General features: G+C 45.4%; 1 protein-coding gene across 1 annotated transcript in view; it reads left to right on the top strand.

The window, feature by feature from the left end:
- The first annotated feature begins 486 nt into the window (after window positions 1–486).
- skia (v-ski avian sarcoma viral oncogene homolog a) overlaps window positions 487–18,247 on the top strand; it is a 44,701-nt gene continuing 26,940 nt past the window's right edge. The window contains exon 1 of the mRNA XM_061304277.1: window positions 487–1,894. Within this exon, the coding sequence (XP_061160261.1) occupies window positions 986–1,894 (909 nt within the window). The 5' untranslated portion in view covers window positions 487–985. The remainder of the gene's footprint in view (window positions 1,895–18,247) is intronic.

Here is an 18,247-nt window from a genome sequence, read left to right on the forward strand (position 1 = left end):
GTCGTCATGTCTTTACGTCTGTAGTCTTCTTGTCTCATGTCCAGGTCAGTCAGTCCAGTTATTGTTTTGTTAAGTTGTGTCAGTTTGCCTTTTGAGTTTGCTCAATTAACCCTGGTCCAAGCTGCATTCGGTTGCCCTGCTCCATCCGTTCCATGACAAGGCCTACAGTAAGGACAGAAGCTTCGAGCGTACTAGGTCAGATACAAGTCAGTTAATGGACTTTATTTTTCTCTATTGTGTATATTAGGTACACTTCAAATTCTGATGGATGGATGGATAGATGGATGGACGGAGAGACAGATAGATTGCTGTCTGTTTGCGGGCCAAAGCGAGGGAGTGGAGGCTTGTCCCTGGAACAGCCGTGCCTGCAGAGTCACTCACATTCCTGGCTAGGATTCAATGACTGAGCCAGACACACAAACACGGAGGGGAGGGGAGCGCGTGCGCGTGACCGAGAGACGCAGACTGGGAGAGAGAGAGAAAGCAAGCGAGCGAGAGAGAGAGGAGGGGGAAGAGAAAGAGAGCGAGCGCTCATCTCCATACAGTCACAGTGAACTGCGGGGGCCGTCGGAGCGGTCCTTGAGAGCGGAAAGAGCCGCTTAAGTTGGATTTGAATCTAACTAATATCGACTTTCAACAATTGCTTTTCATTTGTTTTCGCCCTTTATCCTGCGGAATTGGACGCTGGGAACTTTCTGTGGAGTTTGGAAAGCCAGACCCATTCTTCTATCCGACATGGACTGTCTGAGAGCCGCTTCAGAAAGCGACTGACCGGTGTTCATTCACTCTTCACGGGAATGCAGGCGTGAACTTGCTCACGGGGACTTAATTTTTCTTTTATTATAATTAAATGTTTGATGAAGTGCTTCAAAGTTTTGGCCAATTATCGGACGCGGTGGATTTATCCGTCTCAGGCGCGACAAGACGCTCGTGGTCCCGGGTCGAAGACAAGAGGGGTGTTCGCTGGTAAAGTTGCGGGGAAAACATGGAGACTGTAAGTCGGCAGAGCTTCCAGCCTCATCCGGGACTGCAACAAACTCTCAAGCAGTTTCACCTCAGCTCTATGAGCTCTCTAGGGGGGCCGGCCGCCTTTTCTGCCCGCTGGCAACATGAGCTTCTTTTCAAGAAGGACGGGAAGGAGCCCGAGCCGGTCCTGCAGCATCTGCCGCCGCCAGTGATGCCCGGGCCGCTCTTCATCCCGTCGGACCGCTCCACGGAGAGGTGCGAGACGGTCCTGGAAGGAGAGACCATCTCGTGCTTCGTGGTCGGAGGGGAGAAGCGGCTGTGTCTTCCCCAGATCCTCAACACGGTGCTGCGGGACTTCAGCCTGCAGCAGATCAACTCTGTGTGCGACGAGCTGCACATCTACTGCTCCCGGTGCACCGCCGACCAGCTGGAGATCCTCAAAGTCATGGGGATCCTGCCCTTTTCGGCGCCCTCCTGCGGCCTCATCACCAAGACGGACGCCGAGCGGCTGTGCAACGCGCTCATCTACGGGGGCGCGTATCCGCCTCGCTGCAAGAAGGAGGCAAGCAGCGGAGGAGCGCTGGAGCTGGAGCTCACCGAGAGGAGCTTCAAAATCTACCACGAGTGCTTCGGCAAGTGCAAGGGCTTGTTCGTTCCCGAGTTGTACACCAGCCCCAACGCAGCGTGCATCCAGTGCATGGACTGCAGACTCATGTACCCCACGCACAAGTTCGTGGTGCACAGCCACAAGGCGCAGGAGAACAGGACTTGCCACTGGGGCTTCGACTCGGCCAACTGGAGGGCCTACGTACTCCTGGGCCAGGATTACACGGGCAAGGAGGAGAAGAGCCGCCTGGAGCAGCTCCTGGACGAAATCAAGGAGAAGTTTGATTTCGCCAACAAGTACAAGAGGAAACTATCGTCCAGGGTACGTTGGCCAACTTGGCGTTACTCTTTAAGTGTCATTCAGAAAAAAAAGCAAGCTGCGATCTTTTTTTAACAAGGTGTCTGCCTACATTCTTAGTGACACTTGCTGCAGGTTGCGCAATCTGTCAACAAAAATATGTATTTAAGCAACAAGGATATAGAAAATGGATGGGTGTGTTTTTTTTTTACCCAACAATCCCCCAAATTGGAAAACAAATGGAAAACTAAGCTAATGCATTGCTTGTATGTGTGTTTTTAATGAGTTTGGTCATCATTGGCATGTTATTACTAATTACGCCCTATACAATGAAGACCCTAAAACACCTTTGGTGGCAATAAAGTCATTATCTGCAGGGCGAAACACCTCTCAGGCTCAGTTTTATTGAGCCTTACTGTAAATACAATCCCATTTACCAACAAATGCCTCACAAGGACTGTGTAAACGCAAGATCTAGTTGAGGTGAAATGAAAGAAACCACTTCTGATGAAATGACATCTTCCTCTGCACGCCAGTGGAAAACTTCAGTTTTAACGTTGCTTTGTATCATTTCTGTGTGTGCAATCTTCGTTCGTTAAGAGTGTAAGAGCGTGCATGTTGCATTTCATGCGAAACGATTTGTGACAGCACACTTTTCTGGTTTTACTGAAATAAGTGGCAATTTTTGTTTTATATCTCCAACTACAACACTGCAATGTTGACGAGAAATGTCAAATATGAGCAAAATGACAGACGTGTAAAACTCGATGAATGCATTTTAATCAGACTAGTGATGTGCCGGTAGGAGGAGAAAGGGAGAAGTTTGTGTGGGAGATTGATAAAGGAATCCCACCCCCACCCCACCCCCAGGAAAAAAAGACTAGTGATGTCATTTGCATGAACTGTTACACATGAATGGGGTTGATGAAGCAGGGTTTAGAAGTATTGTGGTGGAAACATAATATGATCCCAACAAAGGGGAGCATTCAGCAAACATCGGGCCCACCCCTCCCCCAAACATCCACCTACCCCAGGCCAGCAACCCACCTCTGACATACACACACATACTGGTCTTCCCCCTCCCTTATCTACCTTTTCCTCTGGTCTGATTGCCACCGAAGTGGACTCGTGGGGCAAAACACTTGGTTTGATCAGACCGAGTCAGCAAAGAGTGTTTGGGAGCGTCTCGTCTCTTGTCCCGTCCAGAAGATTCTCTCAGAGTAACATGGCAAAAGAGAGAGAACTGCGAGAGACCCTCCATGTCCCGGAGAGTGCCAGAGTCCCTGCCATGCATGGTGAATAGCCACTCTTGGCACACACGTTCATTCAAGCTAGAGTGGGCACACCTCAAGGACCCCACTTTCAAGGGCCTCTTTGAGTTTTATACAAGAGCCCACAGGGCACTCGAGTGTTATGCCAAAGGCCCATTTGCTTTTTAATCTGACTCCTTTACCCCCCTAGCACCTCGTTTCAAGAAACGCTAATGAGGGAATACATGCTGGGTAGGAGTTGAGGAAAATTGCTAAACTTACGACAACAGAGCTCCCCTTTGTCAGCACATTTAAGCAAAGATGAGGCACTTTGAAAATGTTCTTGGAGCGTGTGAGCAGAAAGTGCCAGACTATGCTGCTGTATGCCTTTTTAGCTCCCGAGGAACGCTGTCATCTGTGTGCTGTCAGCAGCGGAACTCTACAGCCTCTGTGAATATTAATGAGTCTGTTACAGCAGCGGCGGCAGTCTCCAATGCAGACAGACGCAGGAAATGATATTGCCACACACACACACGCACACACACACACACACGCACCCCTCCCTTGCAGACACTCCTCTAAGAGCTTCCTTTTGAGACACACACATGCAGCAGTCTGAATCTAAGAAAGTATGACTTTTGGGGTGTGTTTTTACTTTCTGATAGTTGGGTTTGAGAGACAAATGGAAACAGGTCAGCTGATGACGGTGACACAAGTGAAGCCACCCTGAAACTGTCTACTTTAGTGTCTTTTAAGACAGGGAATGATTGATTTACCTGTTCACTTTTTAGTATTTCTTGAAATGGCGTGTTCTTAGGAAAGCAATACTTGACTATGGTTTGAATCCCGGTTTGGGGTCTTTCTGCTTGGAGTTTTCCTTTGTGGGTTCTCTCTAGGCTCTGCGAACCCATCAATAATAAAAAACAAAACACATGTAGTGACTTTCCTTGATTTTGGAACTGGTCAGCCAAAACCAGATCGGGTTCCACATGTGGCCATTTCTAAGTTGTGTGACATTGTGCCATAAAAGCTAGCGGCACGTAATTCAATGTGTTCAGCTCCTGTTTACAATAGAAATGGAATAAAATGCATTCCGTAACCAAGACGGAATTGTCCAGCTTGTTGGCTAAGTGGGTGGATGCTGTACCTTCTAAAATAGTTTGTCATGTTCCATAGACAGAAAATAAATGCAATGGGCGGGTATTTGAATTCCGATTGAGCGGTGACAGACAGGCAGCCTTACCTAGGTGACATATCAAATCTCCCACTAGATATCAACATCCCTGGATAAAAAAATTGAATAAACTCGTCTGATTAGATGCATACACATCAGGTCCATCAACAACCGTGGCTGGGCTTCGAAAAAGAACACATTAAAAGCGACTGTGTTGGAAGAATGCAAACGACAAATAAGAGGCCATTTTGTTGCGTCAATTTTCCAGGGTTCAGATGATATGAATAATTTGTGCACTATTGAATTTTTATGACATGATACAACTCTTTATATGGTTTGAAATGCTGTATGCTGACTTGTCTATTTATTTGGGATTTTCTATGTTAAGACTTGGACCCGTTTAGTGCTCCTCAGGATATTTGGCTAATGTCGAAAGAGGCCGCTTGTTTCGGGGGCGAGGTGGGGCAGTGGTGCCTCTGAGGGGGCTCAGAGGAAGTGAACTTCCAGAGGGGATAGCAATCCACGTCCTATTTCGTATGCAAGGCAGAGCGCCGGCTCAGGCTGCTGACAGCCAGCCATGTCCACGCAGTGGACAGGATAACAGCTGGTGGCTGTGCATTTCAATGGCGGCAGAGGGAATATTTCCATCCTCCTTTTGCTGCCCATCAGCAAATGTGACAGTTGCAAACGTCTGCTGCAAATGCTGAATTGGCCGTCGTGCAGATTTGATGCCTTATTTTCTTTCCCTTCATTTATTTTTCCGTGCATATATGTTGTTTTTGTATTCCCCAAGATGATTGAAAACTCAATCACGTCTCAAGACCAATTTAAATGAAGTGACAGGAACAGGAAAAGATCTGTTTTATTTATTTATTTATTTATTTATTTATTTATTTATTTATTTATTTATTTATTTATTTATTTCAAAAGGGTGATACTGCCTGAGTGCATCGCTGCATGTAAGCAACTGTAGTAAAACACACTACATGTGAAGTGAATTTTGAGAAGCAGGCTGTATATCCAAAACTGGCTTCTTTGAGTCCGTATCCGGACTGGTTTACACACAAGTCATAGAGCTTGAACCAAGCTGCACACTTGGGATAGCTAGGCTACCACTTGCCTATTTGTCCATGGACTTAAACAGCACGAAGGATAAATGGCTTCCCACCAAGTAATGCATGAAGGCAGCGTTATCGGCAACCATGCATACGAGCTGTCTTGGAATGTGCCGCACGCAAAGCTCAGAGCATGCATGGGTATAACGTATTTCCTCCCACAAGGTGAAATACTCGTCAGAATATTCACAGCCCCCTTCTAACAAACGTATTCAGCTCCGTGTCTATTCTTAAATCTTCGAAGGACCTTAAGCACGTCTCATCGGGATTATTATAAAAGCAGCACGGAAGGAAGCACTCCATGACCTGCTCCAGGTGTTGCGTGGAAGAAGAAGCAGCTCTCGCTCAGTCAGATAGTGCAATTTGATAACTGGACTGTCCGTCTGTTGGCTTGTGAACAACACTGTCAATTTTTGGTGAGCATTCAATATTGATGATAGGTTACCGTAGGCGGTGAGATCCAGCTTGTTTATTTAATGAGTTGCTCTTTGAAATATTCATCGACACACATGGCGCATAAGCCTTGCTATAGCGGCAACTACCCAACACAACATATCGTCTGCTCAACTATTCAGCACGGTAAAGCCGTTTCGACCCTGAAATGCAATCTAGGCAAATCACGTACAAATACTTAACATGATTAAACTCGTATCAATGGGTAAAATAATGTAAGCTGATCATGTAATGCGAAAATAAATCAATCATGTAAACAAACCCAAAACTGTATAAAATATAAAAATATGATATATAAAAATCCTGTGTAAAATAATATAAAATATAATTAATTTGGGCTAAAAGCGAACATTAATTAACCAACTTTTGTTATTTTGGGGATATTCTTGGGCATAATGAAAAAGGGAAAAAGCTTCTAGCCACATTCTGCAGACACAACTGCAAACACTCAAAAAACATGGCGCACAAGCCATGCCTTTATGAAAAGTAGGTTTTGCCAAAATTTCCATTTTACAAGCCTTTAAACCCCCCAAAGCAACAAAATACTGTCTGTTGACTAAACTCTTCAAAATCCCCCCAACTTTTTCATAGAACAAATTCTTTTGTATCACCAGACCGTGGCTGACGGCGCAGCATTGATACTTGAAAGGCATCGCATCAGATCTGCTTAGTTTAGCCGAGTAACAATCATCCTTTTGTCTCCTGCTCGGGTGGTTTTTGTGCGTCAGCATTCGTCTGTCCCCCCAAAGCTCGCCACTTTGACAGGCACGATACACATCATCTTCAAAATGAATTCCTTCAAGTCTTCAAGCAGGGCTGTGAAAATGACATAAAATGCCACAGACATTTTGAGATGCAATGGTGTGGCGGTGGGTACTTTTTGCTGCATCAGCCCCTTTGACAGCATTGCCCCCACCCCCACCCATATGTTTAGAAGAGCAGTCAGCAACACGCCACCTTTCCCTCCCCTAATAAAGAGGTGACCCGCTTCACCCTTTGCCTCCATTATATGCCCGGCCCACCAATCGCGTGCTGCTGTTCCTCCCACGAGGCAGATGGCTGCCTGAACGGCGGCACACAGTCACATGCACGCACACAAAATATTACCCAACAAATTAACATTCACTGGCAGTGTGACGTCATGTTGAAGTTGCACGTAGATGTGTGTCTGATTAATATTGTCTTGTATTTACCGAACAAAAAACATCGAGGGAACATCTACATGTCTAAATCATCACGTGCCTCGTTGGCTGTGTGATTGCGCATCAGTCTAGTCTAGTGTATTATTAGTGTGTGTGTGTGTGTGTGCGTGTGTTCGCCGCCTGGATCAGCTGTTGGAGCTGTAGCGGGAGATTAGCATGAGCTCACTGCCTACTCATTTCCATCCCCATCTGCCTGTCTCCCACAGTCATGCAGTCTTACCCCCCCGCCCCCAAACCACGCACACTCGCGCACATACGTAAACACACACACACACACACTACAGTCAATGTGTAGCGCAATATCCGCCTGGAACAATCCCCCCTCATCGTGTCATGTCACAATCCAGTGATCCGTGCCAGACTGTGTGGCCAACACTCCCACGGATGGGCGGTTTTCTTTTAAGGGCATCTCTTCAGTCGAGTCTAATTTTGGAACCGGCAGGTAGATGCAGTACGAGCAAGTTAATGCTAAAATACGCTAATCTCATTTCAGTCCGTCCTGACTCGATTCCTCGAGGACAAAGCTGCCAAGTCAACCTTACAGCTTTGCAAAATCCCCCTCAAGTCAAGTGGATGGGTTGTTGCTTGGCAGACAGTCCCTTAAATACTGTTCATCACTTATCCTTTAGCGTATGCTTTTATTTAGTGAAGAAATATTGAGGCCATCATGTTAGCAGTTTCTTGAAAGTAAGTGGGTCTCACTGGTTTGGACTCAGCCCTGTGGAGTGGGCAACTCCCAGGAGCTCAGGGAGGTATTGTTTTGAGAGAACTTGGTGGGGCTGGGCGAGTATCTCCTCACCGACTGGTTATTCTCATTCCCTTTTGTGTTCGGTATCAGCTGTGGCTCTACGATTGTTAGACAGATAGAGGTGATGACCCGCCCCCCTACCCCTGGGCGAGCAGGGCTCCCAAAGCACCTCAATCATGGCCCGCTGCCCATTGTTTGTCTCACCCCTCCTCCATTCTCACTATTTGCTTCTTTTCCTGGAAGCATCATGCTTTCCTGCATAGACAAACAAAGTAAAAAAAAAAGCTTCAACTTCCTCAACATTTCCAGGAAATGAATGAAATGGAGTCGGACCACTTTACAAAAAGACCGTCTTTATTTTGGAGGTTATACAAAAGTTTTTTTAATAGTGATTTGCAGTTTTAAAGTGGTTTAATCTAATTGATGCAGTCAACCGCATTGTTGACACTACAGCTGGTCGTGTCTTTTCACAAGACCCCAACCCCCCAATCAGGAGCATGTATTTTACACACCCACAGTTTCTGTCAAGATGGTCTTGATTGCGATAAGTGGGTTAATCTTAAACAGGATTTATCAGGAGCTGCCTTAATGATCCATTAAAACATTGTCCTGAACGCTGACAAAGCCATCATAGCCTTTCTTTGTCATGAGTACACTAATAAAAGTAGTGATTTTGTAGTACCTTCCAGAAACTTTAAGTAAAATTCTGTCTGTTGATGATAAACGGTTCATTGAATCTGCCTGGACAGAAAAAACCTCCAACCTGAAGTCACTTTAGCTGTAGCTTTGCAAACAGTTCAGTTGCATGCGCATTTTCGGTGCTTCTTGTCGGGGCTAACGATGGCATTTTTTCAACTTTGGGTGCGGGAAACAACAATCGGTAATGATAACATCTTTCCATCATCCTGCCTGAGAATTCCTCTTTTTAGTCACAAATCTTTTGAATGAATACGTCTCAGCCACGCTTTGAACGACAAAGCAGCTAAGCAGATGTTAAATAAAATCCCCAGCCCCACCCCTCCCCCGTTTCGTCCTATACCTGCCTTCTTGGGTTCCAGAAGATGCCAATTTATTTGTCTAAAATCCTATTCTATTCTACCTATCCATAAAATACATGCCCTCATTTTCTCTAGTCAGCTTAGTTCTCCTCCAGACCAAACAATAGACTTCTTCATGGCCGTAGCGTATAATTAATGTAATTGTAGATGTCGAAGACAAGGTAATGTGCACACTGCGTAACCACCAACCAACTGCCTTCATCCCACTGCGAGCACAAAGAAGTTATTCTCAGCATCCTCCTTCAAAGAAACTCTGCCAAGGCCGTCTTGAGCAGTCGGACATCTGTTTGTATAAAGCCGACTGCCATTTATATATGTCTGCTGGTGTGTGTGTGTGTGTGGGACAAGCTGACTTATCCCATGTGACCTCTAGAGTCTTCTCAAAGGGCTCATCTGTCTGCCCTGTTTCATTATCTTCCAACACACATGCACATAGACACATGTGTGTGCACACATGCAAAGGTCAGTGATGCAGCTGAACCTTGCCACACCACTGCTACACTCCCTTCCATGTCTTCCAGCCCCCTCCTCTCCCTTCCCCATCCCCCAATTCCTTCGCTCCAGTCATGGCAGGCTCTGTCTGCATGTCTCTGCAGAGGAAAAAAAGAAAACTTTTGTAGTTTACTCGACGCCATCGAGCGCTTTTGGCATCACAACACACAGCTGACAATTCTTCCCGTTATGTGAAGTAGCGGCTGGGTTTCCACGTGCTATAATCACGAGTCAGCAAACATCCGGTCACATCTGGCCCAGACGCACTTTAACCAGAGTTGAGACCACTCTGAGAGCAGTGATTTAGCTTCATTTTCCCCGCAGGGACTTTGGTGTTCTGGGAGGAAACCGAGCCAGGAGGTGCTGTTTAGTCTTGGCCCAAGGACAAATCTTGAGGTGTTATGTCTCGCTGTCTCCTTGTTTTCATGAACCGGTGACTTCCCCTGTGTCACGCCGCCTCCCCAAGCCTGCCAGAGGCCTGCTCACATCTCAAGCGCTTCCACTGTCAGTGGCACTCAGGAAGCAGCGTGAAACATCAGATTCAACTTCCTGCAGCAATCAATACCATCTCCACTGCACCCACACGATGCAGTCAGTCGCTCTGCTCACACTTTTAGAAGGACTTTGAAACCAACAGCTGGATTAGACACTTTCCATATATTTGTTTTAATGATTTGCTGTCAGTGTCCTTAATCAATCAACTGGACAAAATTGTGTCAGTTAAGCACTTAGTGCGCCAGCATGTTAGTAACAGAGACCAAAGTCATCGTGTTAAGGACAGAAATTTTGCAAAAACAACCCCAAAAATATTTGCTTTCCGCCATCCCTCATTGTAAGGACAATGAACAACAAAGAAATAACACAATGTCAAAGAATGATCATTAGCGCACAATGTCACTGCTCTCCCCCTTTGTGAATTCTCATTCCACATGAATCTTCCCATCATTTGTTGCGGGTAAATTGATGACTTTATGGATCAGCCAGTGATTCGGCCATTGCTCCTTCCTTCTTTCCTCCCTACGGCAGTAATGAAATGATAGATCTTTGATGTTGATGGAGGCAGAAGTGAAGGGATGACCTCACAGCCACCTAATCACCGCAGAGGGACAAGCCGGCGGCTAATGTGTCCATTAGCCTTCCCTTCGACGGAGGAGAAACCAGGCGAGCTGTGAGAAAGAGATGCGGTGGGAGAAAGCTAGAAGGGAGGATGAGAAACTTGACAGCATCGCTTTGGTCCCTTGACACACTGATGCTTTAACTCAACTCAATTTGATCTACGTACTGTTTATTCAAAATCTTATTCAAGGACACTTTAGCTGATAACTATTTCGCTTTTACCCGTCAATTAAAAATAACACTAATAAAATGACTTCCTTTGAAACCTGAATGATTCACATTAAAATGAAAATAGTTCTGGGTGTTATTTGTTTTAAAGTTAAAATAATTTGAACCGTCAAAACCACAGACCTCTTGATGTCAATTTTATATAGAGTTAAAGCCAGCCCAAAGAAGTCAGTAAAAGTCTGAGAATGATATCGAATGCCAAGCTGAGCGATGTAAAATGCTTGCGAAATCCGAGAAAGTTGGACAAGCAGCAGACCTCTTTCTGGTTCCAAGGCCCTCTCTCCCTTCCTTTTCTCTTTCAAAACCATGTGATTGGACTACTGAGTTAAAACTCTCCCTCCTTCTTTACGTGTCTCTTTCGCACTTACTCAGCTCCCAGAGTTCAACAGTGGAACAAAACGTCCGGCTTGGAAGTGGAAAGGGCCAGTGCGTGCTGGCCAGCCAACTTGATTTTGAGGCTTCCCAGCATTGAACCAATGGGCCTCTTTGTGCTCTGCCTTCACAAAGATATACACCACTCCGAAATACAACAAAACAAACAACAAGCACTTCTAAAAATGCAGCTGGGGACTGACTGAATTCATCCTGGGTCCAATGCGGGGAGGTTACAAATAAAACCTAACGAATAAGACCAGGAAAAAGAGGAAGAAAGTTTTCAGTGTGAAGTAAAAAGGTCCCATGTGGTTGACTTGCCTCATTTCCCTCATCACAACATTTGGACAACAATTTCTAATCCAAGTTCACTTACTAAATCCAAACGCAACCTTATTACATTTCTAAATTATTCCTAATGGGGGTGGAAAAAATGAGTCCTCATAGTTTCGTATTTTCATAACCTCAACACGTTTTATATATAAACGATTGTAGTTTCCCCGATTAGTTTTTTTTTAATTAGAATTAACAAAAAATCCCATCATAAAGAGACAGCCAGACACTATCTGGCATGTTACCACTGCTCCGAGTGGGATTTATTGACTCGGAATATGTTTGTGTGTCTTCGTACAGTTGTGCTAATGAACTTTGAGCCTCATTATGAGGCCTTCGCAGCCGTCTGCGATAGTGGAAGCGCGGCCTGTTGCATTGATGTTGTTTTCTGCCCTTGACCAAACAACCTACGCGTTTCCACCCTGAACTCTTGACTTTACAGCCTCGCACGCGAATTGCACGGGCCACCTCATTGTTGACTGCCGGCCGCGTGCAGGGTGTGTTGAACAAAGTCCCATTCAGGACTCCCTTTTGGAAAAAGCAAAGAGGTCTTTCAGAGACAAGCTTAAAAATATATTTTGTGATTTTGCTATGCGCAGCAGCCAGCAGTCAAACCACTGATGTTTCTATTTCAGTCTGATTCGGCTGATTGGGGAGGGTGGGGGCTAGGCGTTGATGCTGCAGATAGTCAGACGCCACCGTGGCATCGAGAGAGGCAGGGAAAAAGCGATAATGGATTGACTTTAGAGTGTGTTACAAGGTGCCAGACAGTCTCTCGCTCTCCCTCTCTCCCTCAAAGTGGGCTAGCCCGAGCATTAAGGCTGGCTGGCTGGCTGGCTGGCTGTCTTCCTTTCATGCTTGGAGAGAGCTGAAGCATTAAGTGAGAGAGACCAGTGGCTAGTGTGAGTGTGTTTGTGCTCGTGAGCCTAATGCACTGCCTCCACGCGGCACACAGCTAGCTTCCCGGCCCTGCATTATCCCAAATGCTGCCACTGCTGCTGTGATTGGAGCGCTAATGTGGTTGCTAAGCAAATGCAGTCATCCTGGACTAAATCAGAATGGGAAAGACTGCTTCCTGGCTGGCTGGCTGGTGGGCTGGGCCTCAGCTAACATGACTCACTCACACACATAACACGCACATGCACAGCAATAGTTATTGCTGTGGTTCATCTAGATGAACCACGGAAATTTGCGACGTTAGTGTGTTTACTCGATAAATTCAAAGTTGTCTTTTATAATAGAACCCGCCAACCACTACTGCAAAGTTAAAACGAGCTAAACCTCTGACTTAAATGTATGAGCCGACTCGAGTATAATTCATTCAACTGCAGCAAAGCGATTCTTTTTGAGACAAAAATGTTGACATTTGAAAATGGCCTGGTGAAAGTCAGCCTAGTGGTTGAAAACAATTCCAATACCAAATTTTAATGATGCAACATTAAACACGCACAAACTTTTGCCAGCTTTGTGAACATGCAAACAAACATTCATTATAAATTAGCTCGATACGGAGAGTAAAAAAAAATGTGGAAAACAAATCCTCGAAACCCCCCCCCCCCCTAAAATCAATTATCTGGCCTGGACCAGAGGGGTCCAAACATATTTCTATATCTCTACACTTCAGAAAATATCCAAATTTGAACCCATCAATATAAAATAGTGACATGTTGATGAGTCTAGCCAAAGGCATTGCCTGTACTCTGGTTACCTAACAGCCCGCCAGCCGCCAGCTCTTATTTCCGGTAAAGCGAGACGGCAGCTCGGGCTCAACTGTCTGTCCGAGAGGCCGAAGACGGGGGAGGGCTCGGGGTTAAGGGTTGGATCCTGAACGTGGCTTTAATTAGAGCAGCAAGCGCTAAGGTTACCAGTCAGCAAGCACACGTTCTTGTTAGAAGACCTGAGAGGCCTTGGCCCAACAATTAGCCTGTGCTGAAGTCAAAAGGTTGTGGTGAGTAGAGCCAGGAGGTACCAACATGGATCCACTTTCAACATGTTTGCCGTAGCATGGGGCTCGGTCTCGGCCCTGAGAGCAAAAGTATCATCTACTTTTAGCTTCACACTAAGTGTCACATTTTCTCACCTTATGCCCAGACTGTTGGCTCAGTTTAACACTTGAGTGAAGATTTTACTAACACATGCAAACATTGTCATTAAAAAACACTTTCAATCGTTTTACCGTCCTGTAAGTCAGGATCACTGATTAGCAGCGTGGCTGGATTTGGCGAGCTAATTTTTCCCCAGCCAGACTAGCTTTTAAGCTGTGGTGGAAAAAAAAAAAGCAAAGCAAGCCCGAAGAAGTGCGCTCTGCTGTATGAGCGGTGACGAAGGCCTCGTGTGGGCCTGACCTGATTCCAGCAGAGCATCGCGTGCCTGACCAGAGCGTCTCTCTGTTCCTGTCCTCTCTTTCTCTTTTGCATCCACCCATCCAACGCACTCTCACTTGCCCACTCTCCCCCTCACTCATCCATTCTTCTCCCTCTCTCTTTCTCCCCACATTACAGTGTGACTCACCACCCATGCTGCTCATTTCACTTGAACACACTCTCTTTTGCACACACACGCGTGCTCCCACTCACGCTCCCACACACGCACACACGCATACACAAACACTGGCTCTCCGGGCCTACCTTTGTCGAAACTAAATGAACGATTTCACAGGAGCTGTGCAAGAGACAAAAAGAAGGGTCACTGTGTTTTAGTGCTCAAGAAGACTGGCGTATTTGTATGGTGAGGATTTTACAGAAGATTAAAGCAACATAATACCAACTGCGAGGACAAATGCTTGGAATCATATCTTGATAGAGTTATATGAGAAATGATTATCAATTAGTTTCTTGTTACACCCCCATAGGAAGAAAACCTTCCAACTCTCAACCACCATTATAAATCGGACCATTTATCTATGAAAGTACACAGAAATGTATAAGTACACAGAAAGAAATATTATTTTTATAACTTTGATAGATTTTTTTTTGCTTCCACAGAAACGAGTTAATCAATTTACCAGAATAAAAAAAAAGAGGGTTACTGCCACCTACTGTAGTGGATGTGCAATTACAATGCTTACACTTCACGGTATCCTGATGCACATTTGAGATTGCCTCTAACTGGTCAATCAGACAAAAACATGCAATCTCGTATGAAAATATAAATCCCTTGCACGTCTGCGATATGCATGTTGCACGAGCCCTTATCACGATGACCATTATTTTTGCAGTATATTGTGCATCCCTAATATCATATTCAATGAGTCTTGAGGCTCCAGTTAAACTTGCCAAGTTGCCACTGGAAGGACGCCAGCATGAAGCGGAGGGCGTGAATACTCTGTCACGATTCATGTTTCACTGGGCAGGTGGAAGGATCATGTGTGTGCGTGTGTGTGTGTTTTGGAGCAGTAATCTGCGGCGGCAGTAGATTTTTCAGCATGCTAAAACGTGCCCACACACAGTCACCAATGACGGCGATTGTTTTTCAGCAAAAGTCCTCCATTCGTAAACATCTTTCATTTTGCAAGCAAGCAAGAACAGCCATGTGCTTCACATACACAAACTTGAAATAAAAGAAGCGGCACTACGGTCCAGTTCTTGGGTTGCGTCTGTGCTCTGCCTCATTACAAACAGCCAAGCATTCAGGAAAGAATCCCAACCCCAACCCCCCCCCCCCCCCCTTCATCTTTCAGAGATCCTGTTGTTGGGAGAGATGATCCAAGGCCTGTCTTCCCCAATTACCCAGATGTGGGCCTCTATCCTTCTCTCTAATCCCCCTTTCCCTCTCTCTTTCTTCCCTTTCGGTCTTGTGGTTAGGACACAAAAAGATAGCAGGGCGGCTTTGGCATTGTTTGTGAGCCTTATGTAAGGGTCATTAAGGTTCATACTGTAGCTGACAGGTAACAACAGGTAGCTGCTTCAAAATCAGTAAAATCCCGTTAATGTGGAATTAAAATCAGGACAGTGGAAACTAAATATATATATTTTTATTTTTTTATTTAATACATATCTATTATTTCTTTATATATATATAGGTCAGCGGCACCCAAAAATAATGGCACAGCTACCAAGTGGAAATATTTTGCCCAAATGTTGGTCTGGTGGTGTGCACGCTAGCAAACAAAATCAGATTCACGTGAGGCTTTTTTTAAAGGTGAGCTTTTCGCACCATCGTCAAAGTGGGCAACCTTACGAGGCCGGCCGACCAATACCGGTAAAGGAGGGGTTGGGTAGGACAGGCTGCCACCAGTGCTGCGTCTTTAAAAACTCTCCCCAAGCTGCTTTTCAGATTACCAGGCCTGCAAACTAGGTAATCGCCCCTCAGCACGAAGGGGCTTATATAGCAACTGCAAAGTACACACAATTCATTTCCAGCGCCACCTCTCCCTGCTCGCCGCTTTAATCCGATTCTTGCTTTTTCTGTTTTGTTCTCGCTGGTATGCGAGTGGGTGCTGTTGTTTACTGCCCATTTGTATTGCGATGCACTTACGGCTTTTGTACGCGCAAGCCACGTTTCCGCTTTTGCGTGGTGCCACCCGTTTCCAATACAAGACGTACACAAAGTTCAAGAAAAAGTTGAACGTAAATTATAAATTAAAAAACACAATGTGTTTACTACGTCTTGAAATGTTGACACTTGCAGCACAGGGGGTTCGTTTTGGCGCACGGGATGGTGGAAAGTGAGCCAACAAATAGTGGGTAGGCAGGCAGGCATTACATTTTCCTTCTGGAGCCAAGGCATCCATATTGTTTTGAATTGCAACACAGGAGATCTCCAAATAATTGCACACGCAGAGAGCTATTGCTTTTAAAGCACATGTGACGAGAAATCCATCATTCCGCTTAATATACGAGTCAAACTGATACAGTTGCAATGCGGTTTTTGAAACATTTCAAAGCCGCTGCTCAATTAGAAAAAACATCCAGGAAAAAGTGAGCTTATATTCTTTCTGCTGTGTTGTGGAGACGACACCCCCTTCGTCAACGTTCCTTTCTCAGCTCATATGCTTCCCATCAGGCAAAGTGATCTGCATGACGTCAGTGTGTACGTGTGTGTGGTGTGAGTGCATGGTGAATGGCAGTGAAAGCAGCCCTGCTTTCCAGATGTGAGAGGGAGGGGCGGGGGAGTGGGGATATGGAGAGCAGGATGGACCTAGGCGAGCGTGAGCTACAAACTGTAATGGAAAAACACTTGCCCCCGTCCTTTCCATTAGTTTTGCCATGAGTGTAGGATGCACCTTGTCACCTTCTCATTTCGTTGCCAACAGCCAAGCCGGACACACCAGTTTCTTCATTTGCGAGGAATCCGTTATATAAATACGACGAGTCCTTCCTTCCTCGTGCTTAAATATTTTGGCCTCCTTCAGAACAAACACTCCTCTCACTAGCGTCTCAAGCAAAATAGTGACGGCTGCCAGTGAAGCCAAAAAAATATTCTGCCAGCGTGTTATTCAACCTGACCTCTCAATGACCTCACTTGGGCCGGGGCGCTTTGGCCGTTACATGCGAGAAGGGCAGTGACCTTTAGTCATTAAATGACATTTGGCGCAATGAAGCCTTTGAATGCTCCTCCCTTGATTACTTCTCAAGACAGTGTTTGTTGAGTCAGTCCAAATTTCCAACACAGTCGAGCCACTGTGTCTCTAGGTGGTTCAGTAAAGACGTTGTGAGAGGTTTGGAGCTATATGTGAGGTCAGGAGGGTTCACCGCTTTCTATGACACCTTGAAATTGCCTTTTATTTTTCCAATGGCATAATTAAGGAGTGAATGACATCCAAGTCCAACAGACACATTTTTCTGCTTTTAGACACATCAGAAAAAATACAATATCCTCCAGCAAAACTTTTTTTTTTCCAATGACTTGATGAGAGTTTGTATTTGAAGCCTTGTTGTTTTAGACTGCAGCTTTATATGGCTCCAGGGTCAAGCGGTCAGCGTTTTACAGGGGTGGAGGCTAGTTCACAGGCAGCTCATGCCCCTCTCATGCCATCTGGCACTCATAAAATCAACCAAGACTGACTTTTAGACTGTTTAATGGGAACCTGTAGGTCTGATCACGACTAGTTTGGTCCCTTACGTCACACTTTCTTGTAGAGGTCATGTGTTTTGTTTCTTTCCTCCCGTTTTGTTTATGCGCATAATTTCCGTCCTTCCTTCAGCAATTGTTGAGTTCAAGTAGCAGAAAAGATGGAATTGCAGTGGATGGATGACACGGCTGCCGCATTCAACTCTAATCAAATTCCTCATTTACGATTTGCAATTTTATTTCCTCTCAAGAGAGTGTAAACGTAATTCAGTAATGAGCTGGTAGCCTGCGCAACGAGGCAACAAATGGAAAACTAGAAACAAACACCAGTGCCAAGCTGATTGGCCCATTTAAATATGGTGGAGTGAGGAGTTGATTAAAAGCATTAGCGTTGCTTGGGCCCTCAAATACAAGTACAAAACAGTTCTAGTTGAAGGAAATAACATTAAACAGCGCTCCCTGAACACAACAAAATCCAGAACCAACAAAAACACTGTTGTCAGCAAGCAAGTACTCTATCAGACTACAATTAGATAAGACACAGAGACCCCCCCCATCCCTCTGCACTTGTGAACTTGGAGCTCCTTTTTCATTTTGGACACTTCCTCTGCTGCTTTCTAGTGGAATCACTTCCACGTGCAGCCAGCCAAACTCAGTAGACATGACAGATAAGACAGTGAGAAAGGAAACTTTGGAGTATTCTCAGTGCCACTCCATATGACATACCCAGCAGCTAATAGGTCACAGATAGTAACTTCCATTCTCAGCCTCAAGACACATCAGTGATAACGATGGCATCATTTCTTGAAGCGTGCCGTCTTCTG

Source organism: Syngnathus typhle, linkage group LG2 (assembly GCF_033458585.1).
Source record: "Syngnathus typhle isolate RoL2023-S1 ecotype Sweden linkage group LG2, RoL_Styp_1.0, whole genome shotgun sequence".
In the NCBI taxonomy this organism is placed as follows: domain Eukaryota; kingdom Metazoa; phylum Chordata; class Actinopteri; order Syngnathiformes; family Syngnathidae; genus Syngnathus; species Syngnathus typhle.